General features: G+C 40.1%; 1 protein-coding gene across 2 annotated transcripts in view; it reads left to right on the forward strand.

The window, feature by feature from the left end:
- The window catches only part of PDE1C (phosphodiesterase 1C), a 441,585-nt gene that overhangs the window by 174,845 nt on the left and 248,135 nt on the right, over positions 1-18,605 (forward strand). Inside the window, exon 2 of one of the 2 annotated variants that reach the window (XM_065398466.1) lies at positions 16,612-16,638. The exons of the other annotated variant lie outside the window; for it this stretch is intronic. Within the exon in view, the coding sequence (XP_065254538.1) occupies positions 16,612-16,638 (27 nt within the window). The remainder of the gene's footprint in view (positions 1-16,611; positions 16,639-18,605) is intronic. 2 annotated transcript variants of the gene reach the window in all.

The raw sequence follows: 18,605 nt of genomic DNA on the forward strand, positions 1-18,605 counted from the left end.
CTTCAAAAAGATCTCACAAAACTAAGTGATTGGGCAACAAAATGGCAAATGAAATGTAATGTGCATAAATGTAAAGTAATGCACATTGGAAAAAATAACCCCAACTATACATACAATATGATGGGGGCTTATTTAGCTACAACTAAAGAAAGAGATCTTGGAGTCATCGTGGATAGTTCTCTGAAGATGTCCACGCAGTGTGCAGCGGCAATCAAAAAAGCAAACAGGATGTTAGGAATCATTTAAAAAGGGATAGAAAATAGGACAGACAATATCTTATTGCCCTTATATAAATCCATGGTACGCCCACATCTTGAATACTGCGTACAGATGTGGTCGCCTCATCTCAAAAAAGTTATACTGGCATTAGAAAAAGTTCAGAGAAGGGCAACTAAAATGATTAGGGGTTTGGAATGGGTCCCATATGAGGAGAGATTAAAGAGGCTAGCACTTTTCAGCTTGGAAAGGAGGAGACTAAGGGGGGGGATATGATAGAGGTATATAAAATCATGAGTGATGTGGAGAAAGTAAATAAGGAAAAATTATTTACTTGTTCCCATAATATAAGGACTAGGGGCCACCAAATGAAATTAATGGGCAGCAGGTTTAAAACAAATAAAAGGAAGTTATTCTTCACACAACGCACAGTCAACCTGTGGAACTCCTTGCCTGAGGAGGTTGTGAAGGCTAGGACTATAACAGGGTTTAAAAGAGAACTAGATAAATTCATGGAGGTTAAGTCCATTAATGGCTATTAGGCAGGATGGGTAAGGAATGGTGTCCCTAGCCTCTGTTTGTCAGAGGGTGGAGATGGATGGCAGGAGAGAGATCACTTGATCATTACCTGTTAGGTTCACTCCCTCTGGGACCCTTGCCATTGGCCACTGTTGGAAGACAGGATACTGGACTGGATGGACCTTTGGTCTGACCCAGTATGGCCATTCTTGTGTTCTTATGTTTCAATGCTTTTAACGGTGAAGACACATTGACAGACAGTATCTATGTTAACAAGCCATAGGTGTGTGTAATTGGTGAGGTCAAAAACATTAGTGAAGCTTCAGGAGCTTCTTTTCCTCTGTAAGAGGCCCACTGCTGGGTGTCTTAAAAGCCCAGTCCTCTGCATCCTGCTTGCGTACAGTCTCATGGTTCTTCTACATACGCAAAATGGTTGTGAACACACAAGGAGAGTAAACACTGTTTATGAGAAATGTGTGTGTTGTCTTTTCACGAGCAGGATATTTAATATTTGGTTTGTTAATTAGAAGCACTGCCAGAGCAGCACCAGAAAGCTCCTCACTGCGCAGAGTAACGTCACTGAAAGCGTTGGATAATGTATTTGTAGCTGTTAGTAAATGCCCTGAGCAGGGGTTTTTGAGACGTTAGCCTTGTTTTGGAAAGGGAACACTGCATCTTTGTACAGCAATTTTTTCACCCCAGCTTTAGGCGTGTTGAACAGTAATCCGAGTGTTTCAGCCTGTAACCCAGAGTCAGAGGAGGGGCTGGCACAAACATGAGATTTAAAATTCTGCGTCATACCAGCTGTCTAGTAGCAGACAGTGGGGGTGGTGGCGGTGGGGATGGGTGTGTGGGGGGAAACAATAACAAGCAACAGTCTGATAGATTTACTAGAGCTTAGGGCAAGATGCAGATTTGTTTTGTGACTTTGCATACAGTGCTGGACTGGGTTGATGTAATTCCAATCCACGTTTCCTGTCTTGATATTTAATCCAGGTTATGAATGATGACTCTTTCCCTGCCAACATCTTGCATTCTGTAACTAATCACCAAGCCACCCTGACTGAAACAAAACTGGACAGCTGCCTGTTTGCCTCCATGGGATTTTCAAAGTGCTAATGTCACATAGTGGCTTTGATTGAAAAATGTAATCCATACCCTTTCATTTAATTAAAGTATGTTAACATTGTAGCCCTACTGGCTGGAACAAGATTCCAGCAAAGCATGATTTGTTTGCTTTGAACATACATGATACATACGTGTTGTCATTGTTTGTTCCACAAAGATTCTTTTCATCTCATTTTCAGCAAGACTATTCCTTCTTACATTGCTTGTCGATATGACGTGTTTTCATAACAATTCTTTTAGTAGGAAAGTAAACAGGATACAACAAAAAACAACGAACAGGAAAGATTGTGTATATGGTCCCGTTATTTAAAACCTTGTAATAGCAAGGAATCAACCTCACTCTCTGTGTTGCCATGTGAACACAACGTGCAACACATCTATCAGGATGTACACAGAATGCCAGGGAAATGTAGCCCCCACCCCCATGCTCATTCCACAAAAAGTTTAATAGTCTGTTTCAATGGGAGAGGTTGCAGAGTATGCGTGAAAGGGTACCACCCATCCTGTATTTTGAGGGTCATCTCTTATTTGGTGCCAAATGTTCCACAAGTGTAGCCAATAGCCAATTCCTAAGAAGCATTTGATCAGATAAAAAAGTATGTTTTCAACCAGGAATCGTGCAAAGGATCACACACTATGGTAAAATGTTATCTTCCCCCCCCTCCCCCAAATGAATAAAACATATAGGGAACTACTTCTTTAAAACTAAGTTCTGTTCCATACTTTTCATACTGTTGGCCTTTATTTCCTTAAAAGGTAGGTTCCTTTCAGTGTGTTTGTACACATACATAGTACGTACATATGTGTACTGTATAAACATACCTTTCTTTCATCCTTTTTGTCTTCAGTATATGAGAGAATATTTGCTTAACCAAGTGACCTTCTCCATTGGATCATATGAACTGGAACCATAAACTCCCTGAACATTAAATCTCACCAAATGAGGGTCAATCCATCCTCATCATCATATCCACTCATTATACTCCACACCCGAACATAGCCACTCTATGAACTTCATACCCTCATATCTCAATGCCTGTACTTTGACCCATCAATCTTTTACCCCCAATCGGGGATATTGCAGATTATGTATTCCTTATGCCACCTGATCTTAAACCAAACTTTGCACCCTCGATAATCTGTACGTTATTCCCTGATAACCAGAAATTTCTATGCTCAAACTCTGTTCACTTTTTTTTTTTTTTAACATCATCTTAATAAAATTTTTATACCAACATAGGTAAGGATCAATAGACCATATTATTTTCAAAGGGCCAAATCCTAACGAAATAACTCTATTTTGCCTAGGTTTTACTTACTTCTTTTTCAGATAAATCCACACTAATTTAAATGGAAATTTGCCTATGTAAGGACTGCTTGAAAACTGAGTGAAAACAGAATAAGGACTTCAAGATTCGGCCCATGCAGGCAGCTGTTGTTATAACAAAATGTTAAGCATAACTGAACGCAGGCAGAGTTCTTAGAGTCCTGATCTACACAGAATCTACAAAATTTGGGCCAGGTTTTTAGAAGTCATAAGCACCCACAGCTTCCATTGTCATCCCACTCAGTTCTTTAAAAAAAAATTTAAAAAAGTAAATAAATAAAAAAAAAAATCAGGCCCATTGTATATTTACTTCAAACTTGCTGTCTTTTTGGTTTGGCCTTATGGATAGTTCAGATAACAACAAAAATGTAACCCCAGTTTGCTCCTTAAGCCTGGCTGTGTTTCTAGGTCTTTCCTACAGAGACCTCTCTCACCAACAATCCTCTCCCACCTCCCTTACATTCATAGTGGTTAGTGAGCCATAGAGAGTCAGCAGGAATAAATCAGTATCTCCCTGCTGGGTGCCAACACCGGCTATGTCAAGAGAGGAACCCTGCTCCAAGACCTTATGTTGTCTTGCCAATACCTCTCGGTGCATGGATACACATAATACCTGAGACAGGGCTGTAAGGGATGCTTCACGTTCTCTCTCTGTGTTATACTACATAACAACATAATTATTAAAGACACAATTATTTATTGATAAACTAATAGGTAGAGCTGGTAAGAAAGTGGAGAAAATTTCTTTGGAAAGCTTCAAGAATAACGAAAACTTTTTTGAGATTTCTTTTTTTTAAATTTGCAGGAGGTTTTTATTAAAAAATTGAACATTTTATTCAATTCTGAAAGGTGGAAAAACTCTATTTTTGTGTGATTTTCAGTTTTCATTGAAAAACTGGATTAAAAAAAAAATACACAAAAATGTTTGGAAAAAAGACCTTTGACCAGCGCTAGTAATGAGTGTAGTTTAGTCACTGTGGGGCTGAACCAAATCTCACTGAAGTTAATGGGAGTCTTTACATGAAAGGGGCTTTGAATCAGGCTCATAGGGTCTAATTCTGCTCTCATTTAAATAAATAGCAAAACTTCCTCAGACACCAAGGGGAGCATAACTGGGCCTATTTGCGTGCGGAACTGTAGTTGAATGCCCTGCACACCACAATATTTTTGATTTAAAAATTCTAAATAAATAAGATATGGCTCAAACAGGTATGATAGAAATATAATATCTAGTTAGTTAATAATGGATAAGCTACAGTTAGTCACTGATTTTAACCATATAGATTTTTTTTTTCTTAAAGTGAATTCTGATTGCTTGTTATCATAACAATACAGAGTGGGTCAGAATCATCTGTGGTGTAACTCCATAGACTCCAATGATACTACAGGTAGGATTTGGGTAAACTGATTATATTCAGAATATCCAAGTGGATAGTTGATCATTACACCACAATTAACACCTCTACTATTGCAAAAAGTTCTAAAAAGGTAGACACAGCTGCAAAATGGGCAACTATTAATCATTCTGCAATGCCAGCCACTATCCGTTTTGGGGCTGAAGTTGAACTATTCCAAAAGTGCATGTTTTTAAAAGTTGTAAAGAAAACTGAACAACTAAATCAGTGGACGTTACTGGTCAGCTAAGTGAGATGCAGTTTGTTGATTTGATAGACATGCTTTTGTTTTCTGCTGATGTAGCGAGAATATTTTCTTAATTTGAACTATTTGAGAAACTGAGCACAAATTTCATCTTCATTCTTGACAGATCTCCCACTGGTTTCCAATGTATAAAACTTTAGTGTCATCCTTGGTCCTACATTTTTCTTATAGATCCTCATGCTCACCATGACGGTTGCACATCCCATCTCTATTGCCAGCCCACATCCCAACCCCCCCTGGCTTCATTGAGTGCAGAACATTGTCCTCTGCATTCTCTCATCTAGTGAGAAACTTGTCCCCATACAACTTCATTAGGCCACCATTCAGTATGAGATCCAATTCAAAATGCCTCTTGTTTTTAAAACTCGACACATACCTGTTTTAGCTGACCTACATCTCATTTCAAATTGCAGCTGATATCTTACCTTATTTCCTTCACCTACCTCTTAATTTCGCTCTCCCTCTGCTGTCACTTATCTCTGGCTGTATTGTTTAACCCAACAGAGAATTCTGGTATACAGCCTGTATGGAAGATACTCTACACGATAAAGGTATTGTATTATTGACTTGAGAGTGGAAAAAAACATGAAAGCTAGTCCTGTTTCAATCAATGAATTAAAATAGATGGCAAATTGTGACCCAGGGAGCCTCTCAGTGCCAACTGGCAGAGGGCATACCATACCATAACTCACATTAGGTCTGACTTGCTCATTTCCCCAAACTCACTGTTGTCATAGTCTGTATCTAAAACATGTCATGTGAGGTATATGCATGCCGGTAACATGCCGGTCATTAATAGTATTGCGTGGTGTATGTACGGGTGGTGTGTGTAGAATTAGAGATGTGTGCTGGAAATATGTTCTTAAAAGGTGTTTGGCAAGCAGTGCATAAGCCCAGCCTGTCCTGTGTAAAGGAATGTTGGTTCATCTGCTTAACTGTGTCTCCAGTGTAAACTGAGCAAGGCGAGACCAGAAATAATGGAAGCACATTTACACAGAAGATAGTCATCAAACTAGCAAGTGGGGGAGATGTCCACTTAATGATCATGAAGGGGGATGGAGACTATACCCCTGGGAAGCATTCCTGGCTCTTTAAACAGACAGTGGACACTGGGAATTATAAAGAGAAACAGAAAGCCATTTTGGTATCCATCGCCTGAGGAAGAAAAGAGGCCAGAGATCTCAAAATCTGAGAGAAGTGGTTTCTTCTGCCAAGGGGGTTGAAATCTCTGGGAACTGACTGTAGGTGAGAAAACTGCTCAGACAAAGATTGTAACTTGCTGAAGTTAAGTTTCAGTCACTAGAAAGCAAATCTCTTTCGCTCTTACTTGAAATCACTTAAACTTATGTTCTTTGTTAATAAACTTATTCTTGTTTTATTACACAGCCAACTCAGTGCTGCTATATTGAAGTAAAGTGTAGGTCTTCAGCTGTCGTGTGCTTTGTCTCTTTGGAGGCAGCAAACTTAAAAACTTCTGTGAGTGTCTCAAGGGAAAGGGACTGAACACTGCAGAAAGACATCTCCTAGGGAACTCAGGAATTGGGGTGCACTGATTGTTCCCTACAAGGCAAGGTTTGGACTGGCAGAGTCATGAAGAGTTTGTTGGAAAGGCAGACAAGCTGGTGTGCTTGGTGCGCAGACGTATAGGTTAGCAGCAGCAAACCTCACTGTTGTTGAGGCAGTAACACAGTGGCTCACAATTCTGCGTGATCTGAGCAAGATGTCACATGGATGAAGATAGCTTGTTCTTGGAAAATTTGGTGGTCTCAGGTGGATTGTTAAAATAGGTTCAGTGCTCCCAGAGGCATTAAGCTGAAATTTGAATGCTGGTGGCCAAATTATAGTCCAGGTTATGAGATTTCATTTTTCAATTTGATTTATGCATTTTTATTAATATAGGCTGTTGTACTTTGATGTATATACATAATTAATTCTGCTGTGATGGCACTTGAATTGATATGTAATTGATTCAGCATATTGAAATGATTGGGAGAGGAGATTTCAGTTTATTTAAATAATCCTATTGGTTTGTAGTGAGTATGCAGCCATCTATGTCAAGAGATAGACAAATGTAAATTTTAAACAAATATGTTAAAACCCCCTTTTTAAAATAACTATATGTATATATTTTATCCACCTTGCATTCTTCTCTTCACAAGTTTCTTCTGCTTTTACTACTTCTGAGCAATATGTAGTGATAATTAACTAATGAAAATGTGTATTGCATTGACAGTGCCCCCTCTTCACTTTCAGGGCTACAACCATCTCTAGCATATGTGTTAACTCCCTTAATTTAATTGGAGTTACACCTGGATTATATTTGGCCCAACAGCCTTCCTCTTTCTTACTCTTTTCCCCCTTTGTTTTCAGTATTTCAGAGGATCTATGGGCGGTTGGTTGGACAGTCTTGTGGGAGATCCAAGTTCAAATCCCTGCTTCACATCTGGCAGAGGGTGGGATTGAATCTGGGTTTCTTACATGGATGAATCCCCTAACCATTGCCTAAACGTTATAAAGGGGGCTGTTCCCTTACCACTATTTTGTGACTCTAGCCTGATTCTTTTTTTGGCTAAACACATTCATCAAATTGCCATCAAACTTGAGAATAGTTTCTGTTTGACCAAAACTGCATTTTTTGGTGAATAAACTATTCATCCAAAAATTTTAACCCAACTCTAGTTTACAATATATTTAAGTAACACATCATTGGAAGTAGCTGGAGGTGGTGATGTCCCTGACTCTCACCAATCTATTTTGCCAGACATAAATTGCTCTTCTCAATTTCAGCTTGTTAAAATATTAAACCTATTTATAACAACCTGATCATAGGACCTATTGTAACACTAGGAGCCCAGTTCTGGCAGTGCAGAAAAGCACAGATCCAACAAAGTCTTTCATATTATGGGGTGGGATTTATAATATAGCAGCACCTCTTTGTCTCTCACTGTTGCTGAATGATCTGTTCAGATGAGCCTATACAGAGAGGCAATGATGAATGGCTGTGTTTTGCCTGAGCTGAGAACATGATAGGACTCTAATATAAAGACAGATATTATTGGGTATCTATGTTAATGGGTGATTAAGCTCCCACTGATATTTTAAATGTGTTAATTAAGGCACTTTTAAACATAAAAAATGAAAAGGAGCACTCTGACCCATGAAATAACCTATTTAAATGATTTCCATGCAGAAAACAGACATTGGAAGGTTGTGTTTCTGCTGGAAAAGTGGCTTTGTAAAAAGGTACCTTCTTAAACAACAGGTCCACTCCTTCTGTGTATTCAGAGCCAGATCTGTTGACTCTCGTGACAAAAATAAGTTTTCACTGACTTCCTCACTTGCTAGCAATCCAAAACCGGCCTAGTGGAGAGAAGATAACGAGTTGGATTATTTTCTGGCTCATGCATCATTATCCAAATTATTATCAAAGGTGCAATTTGCCAAGTGCCCAATTTTAACCTCACTTACACTGCAAACTGAGGCTGCACAGGTGTAACTGAGCGCAGGACTGGGGCTACAAGATTTTTATTACTGGTAATGATACATGAGCAGGAAATAAAATTGCTTGACTTGTGGGGCTCACAGTTGGAGAAAAGCATCCTATTAACTGCAAATTTGCTTAGTTTATTTAATCAATCATTGAGATTCAGTAAATATGGAATGCCACAATGCCAACTTTGGAGTCACTGTTCAGAGTGAAACTTCACCTAAGTGATTCAGATTATTCTTTAGAAACTGTGTAGGAGTGAAGGAGCAATTCGTTTAGCTAACTAAGATTCTGAGTTGTGTGGTTTTGGGGGAAAAAACACCTACATAGTTAGCAAAGCTACTTAGCCTTACTCTTCCCCCCACTCAGTCAATTTAACTACTTCTCCTAGTGGGCTAACACATGGAAATGTGGTTATTTAAGATAAACACACTCCTTGTGTGTTGCCAGCATGTGGGCTTGGATGCACAAAAGCAGTTAGGTGTTGTGACACTGATGGTCACAGTGCCTAACTTTTAGGTGTCTAAAAACTCACTGTGATTCACAAAGTCTGAATTAGGTATCTTAGACCGCAGTCCTTAAAAGCCAGCATGCTAGGCAGAAGCTGCCTAAACTAGCCAATGAGATGCTGACCAGAGGGGCATGTGCTCAGCTCCACCCACTTATGGAGATAGGTAGAACCCTGTGGTTTTTGCAAATGTGAGATAACACAAAATAAAATGGAAAAACAATTAAAACAACAAACTCACCCTGTAGTGGCAGCTCTTACGGCTCCTGTTTCCCTTCTGGGTACTGTGACCTGGCACTCGCAGCACCACTCAGGTTTGGCCCAGTTGCCACTCCATCAAATTTGAGTGAGTTGCATTGTGACCTGGTAATGGTGAGTGAGAGAACAAGACAATCCTGTTGACCCTGGAATGGATTATTTATTTTTTAAAGAAAGTCACAGGAAAAGGACAAAGATTTTGCCCAATGTTTTTTTGGCCTTCCTTGAGTTACTGCTCAAGTCCTAACTGCTGGGTTACCAGAGGTTTATTAAAGGAAGCTTTCCTACTACTATATATGTTTTCTCTAGGAAGCCCCCCAGCTTTAGTGGGTAGCTGATGGTCAGCATTCTTTCAAAATGCACATAGACTAGTAGATCCTGATCTTGCTCTGACTTTTTAAACACAGTTTTACTTGATTTATGAAAGAAAAGAAAGAATTCATAATTAAGTTACATTTATATAGTGTCTTTCATTCAAAGGATTCCAAAGCACCACTGAAATACAGCCATCTCTGGAATGGAAGAGAGAGGAGCAAAGCAAACTGTGGATATTAGTGAGAGAAGGAGAAAATAAAGTAGCACTGATTAAGTAGCAATGCTCGGTATCTCTTTGTGAACCACAGTCAGGGAATATTATTTTATCTCCAGTACATCTTTAATTCTACCTAATCAAGTCACTGTTACCACTACAAATATTGATCCATTTATCACTTAGAGGAATCTGTCTTTTATATTTATATTTTTTTCCTGTTACTAAAAGAGAATTACTATTTGGAATCTTTACTGGTAGTCTCAGTAAAGGTCAACTAATGTATGTACAGAGAGACTGAGCAGTATCACAATTCCAGAATTGTTTTTTCCATGCAAGAGTTGAGCTACATTGACAACTAGTATGGTGGTGTATTGCCACCATCTGTGCTATAACTTTTCTGCTAATGGGGATTTTCAGTCTGCACAGGGCCGGCTCCAGGCACCAGCGAAGGAAGCAGGTGCCTGGGGCGGCCAATAGAAAGGAGCGGCACTCCGTCCGTTATTGGGGCGGCATGTCAGGTCTTCGGCGGCAGTTCGGCGGCAGGTCCTTCACTCCCTCTCTTCCTCTTTGGCGGCACTTCGGTGGCAGCCCAGTCGGGTTTTTCTTTCTTTCTTTCTTTCTTTCTTTCTTTCTTTCTTTCTTTCTTTCTTTCTTTCTTTCTTTCTTTCTTTGTCGCTTGGGGTGGCAAAAAAGCTGGAGCGGCCCCGAGTCTGCGGAGTTATTTTCCAGCTCCTTTCACCATCACTAAATTTATACACCGCTACCTCGATATAACACGACCCGACATAACACGAATTCGGATATAACGCGGTAAAGCAGTGCTCCCGGGGGGCGGGGCTGTGCACTCCGGTGGATCAAAGCAAGTTCAATATAACGCGGTTTCACCTATAACGTGGTAAGATTTTTTGGCTCCCGAGGACAGCGTTATATCGAGGTAGAGGTGTATTAAAACTAAAACTTAAATACTCTTCAAGGATGGGCATAATAAGGATAAAATTGTTTACAGGTATATATTACAGTCCTGCAGGATTGGTTAATGTAACCTCACCTACAGAAAAGTTAGACTCAGGAGACAATAGGTAGGTAGTGTAATGAATGTGGCTGCATAGGCCTTCACGGTCATCAAGAGGGAATAGAACTGCAGACTTTGTGTTCCCAAAGCACAGGCCCCAAAAACATGAGCTAAAGGAACACTGTCATTAACTACAGCAGTGTTAGGACTTACACACCAATTAGGCCAATCACAAGGGAGCAAAATGATGAGACACATTTCAACATGACAGTACATTACAGTAGGCAGTACCGGTTATTCATGCTGAAAATAATTCATGTTTTTATCTTCAGGAAGAATGTTTTGGTAATCTAGGATCCCAACAAATAAACACTGCTATGATTAAAATTTGTCTACTAGTATCAGAACTTCAGAACAGTACCGGAGAAACTTTCTTGGTGAACTTCGTGAAGTTCTCTGCTGAGAGAGAGGCTATACGTGATAGCCTTTGTAACCACCAGTGTGAGACTTGACCAGACAGATTTGTTTGTTTACAAAACTTTCTTTCAGCTATGCCTGCAGCACACCCTTAAAATGAACGTTCTGTGGATGTTAGGGTTCTTACACAGTCTCATTGCCATTGAGATACTATTCAATACAGTTTAGGTAGTCATGGATTTTGATTCTGGTCCAAACCTGAAACACTTTGTATGGTCTTAATATAACACACTGTAGGACCCTGCTGATCAATAATGCTTGATGAGATGTACAAGCCAGCGACAGGTATGTTTGTTTTATTACATACCTATATGGGGAGAGTTATACAGGTGACATAATATATCCATGAAAAGGTGCTGGATTGCCATAGCTGGATACTGAAGTCTTTTTATCTGCAGGACAGATACAGGATGGACAGTGGCAATGTAGGAATACTAGCAATGTGCCTAAACTATGATTTGGAATAATAAAAAACAATCACTTATGAGAGGGTAAATCATCCAAAATGCCTGTTCTGTCCTTGGACTTCATTCTGCAAAGGTCTGTACAGAGCCTTTCATTTTGCTTGTGCGTTACCTTGGTATGAAATTTGCCTTATCTGTTCAGAGATATGGATGGTGAAGCAATTGGCTCGGTTGATACATTGACTTTATTTCATTTGCTTCAGGGGCTTTATTGTAGCCATCCCCCATTTTGTTCTGCTCTGATATAATCTTTTTGCAGATGAATCGCCCTTTTCCATTGGCAGCTTCATTTATTGTAACTGAATCTGCCCTTGCACTGCTGTGAGGCTTCTGTAACAACATTGACTTTGGCGGAGTTATTCTTGACTTATTTAAACCTGAGTAAAAGCAATAGAGGGCCCACTGAATCTGAGTCTTAATTTCATTCAGTATGAAAAAAATTACCAGCTTCTGTTAATATGTTCTTTAACGTAAGTTAAGAGCAGTTTATGGGAGTAATGCATTCCACAATAGATGGATTTACATTAATAAAACTTGGGGTTAGGGTTAGGAGAAGGAAAGCTGAATTTGAGTCAACTCCTTATTATCCCAGATCTGGCAGAGCCCCTGAACCCTGTCATAGGCCATCAGTACTGGATTTCTAACAAGAATGAATGCAGCATCAGTCATGACTAAGGGTACGTTTATGTCACAGAGGTCATGGAAGTCACAGAATCTGTGACTTCCAGAGACCTCCCTGACATTCTCTTCTTCAGCCCCTGGGGCTGCAGAACTTTGGAGTTGGCAGCCAGTGGGGCCCTGTCAGGGTTCCAGCGACAGGCAACAGGGGGCCCCCTGCAAGGACCCAGTGACAGGTGACACACTCCTGAGGGGGCCTTCCTCAGGGTCCAAGCGACGGGCAACAGCTTCGCGTGGGGTAGGGGGACCCCTCCCCTGCACCTCCCAGCCACCGTGGGCATAGGGGCCCCCCTCTGCAGCTTCCAGCTGCCACAGGAATAGGGGGAACCCACAGCTCTCAGCCACCACTGTGGCGAGGGAAACCATGGAGCCTCAGCAGCAAAAGTCACAGACAGGTCACGGCTTCCGTGAATTGTTGTTTATTGCCCATGACTTTCACTAAAAATAATCGTGACATAATCTTAGTCATGATGGCCTTTACTAGCCTGCTATCATTCTGGTTACCTTTGTTTGTAGAAAGGGAGGTTGTTGTGAGTTTCCACTGAACAGCTATCTGATACAAGGGTTACTCCAATCCCACAATTTATACTCTGGATAGAATTCTGCACCCCTGTGGGGGCACAGAATTCATATGTTCTGCATATTTCTGTGCTCCCCCGTGCAGAAAAACACAAAAGAAATTTGCGGGGGGACATGTGCTTCTTCCCCCCGGCATCCCAGGCAGCGTGTCAGTTCCAGCGTGCCTGTAGTAGCCTCAGAGACACAAATCACTGCGGGGGCGAGGGGGACTGGGCGTGCATGCCTGCGGGGGAGATGTTGATTACCATCAGGGGGCGGGGCTGTCCAACAAGCAAGAGAGACTCTGTCCCTCTCGCTACTGGGGCTTGCTGGGCAGGGATTGGGGTAGGTCTTTTTATTATGCACAAGAAAGGCTCTGTCCCCAAGGCAGAAATGTAGCAGCCTGCCTGCTAGTTAATTGAGCTCATTCTCTGAGGCAGAAATGTAGCAGCCTGCCTGCCTAGTAACATGTCTGTAACTTCTTGAGAATTGAAAAAACTCTTAAATATTAGTATGTTACAAAATTGTTTGTTTTTAAATTAAAGAAAATAGCTTTTGTAAAAAAAAAACCCACATTTTGTTAATGTTGATGGTTAATTGATCTCATTCCCTGAGGCAGAAATGTAGCAGCCTGCCTGCCTAGTAACATTGTTAATGTTCCTATTCTTAGTTAGCTGTTCCCATAATCAGTCAATTCCCCATGGACCATAAAACCTGTAAAAGTTTTAAGACCCGTACATTGCCAGAGTGATGTAAACCCTTATAAATGACAGTAAGGGAATCAGCTAGGAAGATCTATGTGCTTTCTCACTTTTTTCCTGTGCCAAAGTGGCACAATGGGGTTAGAGTACAGCTCAGGATTTATTTTACTTACCCATTTAAAAAAAATGACTTTGAGGGCAAATAAAACATCTACCAAGCAGTCAATAAAAAGTCAGGACAATCAGAACCAAACACTTCCCAAAGTACCTAGCCAGGTCCAGGACAATGATTAGCAAAACTGTATGACTTTCATGTGTGAAAGTCTGAGCAATTTAAAATGACATTCTTCTTTTTTTCTTCTTCCCTGTTTTGGTGTTCTGTAATGTAATTTAAATGAAAATCTAGGCTTATAACTGGAATGCAGAGTATTAGTTACCAAGTGTTTGTAACTTAAGGGGGGAGGGATAGCTCAGTGGTTTGAGCAATGGCTTGCTAAACCCAGGGTTGTGAGTTCAATCCTTAAGGGGGCCACTTAGGGATCTGGGGCAAAAATCAGTACTTGGTCCTGCTAGTGAAGGCAGGGGGCTGGACTCAATGACTTTTCAGGGTCCCTTCCAGTTCTAGGAGATAGGATATCTCCATATATTAATTAATTAACTTTCATGTGTTAAGGAAATGCTGAATAGTTATTGTGACTTTTTTCTGTATTATAGTTTAAATAACTTACCAAAACAATTGAAACTGGTGTGATTATATTGCATTATTTTGACAAATAAAATTTGCAGAATTTTGCAGAATTTTTATTTTTTTGGCACAGAATCTCCCCAGGAGTAAATTTAATTTAGTTCCAACATTCTCCTTTCAGATCAGATACCTCCTGTAATGAGATTAATTTGGTAGCCCATCCCACCCTTCCCTACATGTAGGCAAACAAGACAACTGCAGAGGGAGCTGTTGTTCATTCCTGACCATTTCTGCTTGCTAACTCAAGGTAGTCTTTCAGTGTGTAAGCTCATATGAATATTGATGATTCTAGTCAATAGTGGATTCTGGCAATGTTTTCAAAGGAGTCTTAAATCAGCCTCTAATTTATGACTTGTGCTACCGTGTGTCCTAACTACCTGATCTTGGGTGGGAGACAAGTGCAAACAGGTAGATGTCTAAATGCTCTTATTTGTGATTGCATATTAGAGGCTGTTTTTGAAAACTTAGCTTTAAAGTGTCAATTCTTTCCCCTAGCAGCTTTGATGATCAGCAGCAACAGACTTTGTTTTTGTAACACTGGATGGAAATGCAGGCATACCGTAAATTTATTGCTATATGGCTGCAGCTGTTGGTGGCACACAGTTTTTTTTCTTTTAAAGCACAGGCATGCATGCATTATTGATACTGAGCCTGTAAACAGCTGTTCCTTTAACTACATTGTTTTCAACCATACCATGCAAATTATATGTCTATAAACAAAATAAGTAACATGGTTTGCATATGTAAAGTGACTGTAATGGGAGTGCAGGTGTGGAAATTAAAACACCAATAAAGAATAATGCTCTTTGAAAATCAGGCAACCTTCCCTTTCCTAACACTGTTGCCTATGATACTGCAAGGTTTTCTAGTGCAGTGGTTTTCAACCTCTTTTCATTTGTGGACCCTGAAAAAATGTCTAATGGACGTGCAGATCCCTTTGGAAATCTTAGACATAGTCTGCGACCCCCAGGGGTCCGTGGACCACAGGTTGAAAACCACTGTTCTAGTGCAATATACTGATCTCAGATGAAAAGACTGCTTTGTGAATCTTTTTTAATGATAGAAATCTACAAGGGATTAGAAGAGTGAAATGTGAGTCAAATGCAAACACCACCATAATGTAGGTCCACCTCTGTTAGAGAAATTAAAATTAGAGCTGGCTGGAAAACTTTGAAGGAACAGTTTTCGGTTGGAAAATGCAGTTGAAATCAAAATACTTTGTGAAATCATGTAATTTTCTCTAAATTTTGTCGTGAAGTAAAAAGAGGAGGGGAAGTTCTGATAGTGTTAAAACAGGCTGTTTCAACATTTTCTGAACAAACTATTTTGATTTTTTCCTTTTTAAATGACTTTTCATTTAGAATTTTAAATTGTCTTAAAATAAATTAAATGTTTCAGTTGATCTGAAATGAATTTTTAAAGAAAGTTTCTTTCACGGAAAATTTTGAAACTTTGGGTTTCTGTTCTGAATTGGAATGAAAACAAGTTTTGGAATCTCAAAATCTTCCATGAAACAGAAATTGCATTCTCTGCCAGCTCTAATTAAATAGTGCTAGATAATACCACGTGACTTTGAGTTTTTCTCTTTGTATGTCACGGTTTTGTGAATGTCAGTAGTAGATAATAATCCATTAAGTCTTGGTGCTACTTTTTGTGAATGTTTTGTTGTTCTACTCTTGTGTGTGAGGATTCTAACAAATGAATTTTCACACAAGAAAGCCTTAACTAAATATTTTCAAACTTTTAAAACTAAATATCCAGAAGTTTAATTAGTCCAATATTGCTCATTGTCTGAAAACATCTGAGTATGGGACAGAGATTGTTGTACCACATTTGTACTATCTAAAGATAGTAGAGGGTTTACCATTTGGCAACCACGGTACAGGGTCCATGCCTTCAATTAAAAATAAAATGGCATTACATTCCATGTGTCCATGCATTTTCTGATGTTTTTTAGTTTTAAATAATACCTTTTTACTTCGTTATTCTGGGCCAGTCTCACAAAAAGCAGCAAGATGAACGGGGGCATTCACACTCACACACGCCATGCCTGCTTCAACTGAAGTTAATGGCAAAAAACCCAAACCACCATTGACATCAGTGTAAGCGGAACTGGGCCCTTATCTCTCATTGAAATCACAGCTGTATAAGATTTGTTTCAGCAGACCAACACTGGTAAGAAAAAGGGTTATTAGATTTGGAGCTTCCCCATTGCAGAGATTACTGTGCCTTAGCTTCTGATACTTGAATGCTTCTGATTTGGCAGTACTGGTCCATTCTTTCTGCAGTTTTTTCAAAGGCCTGGCCTCCTTATCTCACTTTTATTTATGTTTTTCCTGCAGGAGAAAATACAAGAAAACATCACAGAGGTAAGAGTAAGTCACAGAAGGCTCGGAAGGTGTTTGTAAATCGACTGTCCCTTAAAGAGGTTGAAGAAAATTTACTTTCATGTATTGGTTTTTAATGTACCGGTATTTAACACATTGGTTTTGTTCATCATGGGAATCCATTTCACAGACAGTTGCCCTCTCTGAGGCACCATCCTGTACTTATTACTCAAAACTCCCAAGGGTGTTAGTGGGAGTTGTGTCTGAGTAAGCGCGGAAGGATTTGGTTGTGAGCCCTAACAAATTTTCTCTCAATTCCTTCTGCAATATCTGCCAGTTCTTCCTTTTATCGGTACACATGCAGTAATAAAAAATTTGATTTGTTGGCTTTTAGTCTTGCTGATGACACATGCCTTTGCAGGAGACCAAAGGAAGATTGGGATCCCATTGATAAACAGACCCTATTACTGCCAAAAGATCTAGTTATCTTACTGTGTTCTTGCAGTAGGGAAGCCTAGTAGTGTTTCTTTGATTCATTGCTCTCTGGGGAGCATTGTTTTTGTTTGCTTTCAGATTGTGTGCTTGGCAGTGGTGATTCTAGGTCAAAGTTTTAGGGTGGGACACTGCAATTTGCCCTAGTTGCATCAGATTATTAATTAGGGGCTTAATCCTGCAAAGTGCTGGGCACCTTCCATTCCCATTGACTTCAGTAGGAGGTGAGGGTACTTTGCACTGTGAAGGATTGAGCCCTGAAGGTGTTCTGAAAGTGCCCCTCAGTGCTGTGTTGTGGCTATTCCAGTGAGGTCCTACTGCTGCTGCTTTGGAGATCTCTGTATTGGACTATGTAATTGTACCCTGCACATTGTGGGACACTGGAACAGCTGCTTTGCATGGATCTACTTAACACAATAGCTCTCCCAGATGATAAACAGCTTTCAATGTTGTAAAGAATTGGAATGAAGGTAAATGTATGTTTCTCACTGGGCTGGTGCCCCAATAGCAGAATCTGTGCTGTTTGTTTGTCTTCAGCTGAGCTGTATTTCTCTCATGTTTCATTTGCTGCTGGCTTGATCCGCTAGTTAATTATGTCGTTATGGATGTGCCTGTAGCGAGAGGTGTTTGGCTGCTGTGAGATGATTTGTAGGGAGCAGAAAATAATTTCCTAGAAGGTGAACGATCACTACGTACATATTTTGTATTGCTTTCATTGACCTGAGTACACAATCTAATTTGTGTTTTCTATATATGTTACTATGGCATCAGTGTGAGTGTGTGTGTTCAGGTGGTGGGGTTTTTTGTATGAGGATGTACTTAAGCTACCATTGTAAGCATCAGAAGAGAGGTAAATTAGAATATAAGCTCATATAAGTAAACCCAATATCCATGTATTTATCAACTTAACTGAGAATGGAAATGTGTGAGAGATGTTTATGGCATATCTGGTTGTGTGTTTTTTGGTAATCTGTATATAGTTACTCCTCCTGTTCCCCACTAATGGGGGTTAAGTTTTATGTCATTTGGGATTTTTGTTCCATTACTGATTTATCTCTGCGTGCATGGTGTGTGTAGTTTGTGTCTTGTGCTGGTATCAGTGTCTGTTGGCTGGTGGAATCCACGCTTTCCACAACAGGATATATATGCTTTTTGGCCTTGCGTTATGAGACAATTGGTACTGGCCCCAGGGAGGTAAGAGGTCATTGCAGAAGCCTGTGCACAGCAATTACTTAACGTCTAGTAATGATAACCTTTCTTAGCAAGTGACGGATGTCAGCCAGAATACTGTGTACTGCAGCAAGTTATTCTTTGTGCCTGGAAACCAGACTCTGCCTGCCTGTAGGGCAAAATGGCTGGCTTTGAGCTTCAGTCTTGGATTTGCCACCCGCTGTGTGACAAAGGTATCACACATGGTATGTATGACCATCTGAGGTGGAAGTTTAATGTGCTCGAGTACTCCCAGGAAAGGATGCTGCAGGATGGAAATACAATTAGCGCCCCAAAGTGGCACCTAT

Source organism: Emys orbicularis, chromosome 2, assembly GCF_028017835.1.
Source record: "Emys orbicularis isolate rEmyOrb1 chromosome 2, rEmyOrb1.hap1, whole genome shotgun sequence".
Taxonomy (NCBI): Eukaryota; Metazoa; Chordata; order Testudines; family Emydidae; genus Emys; species Emys orbicularis.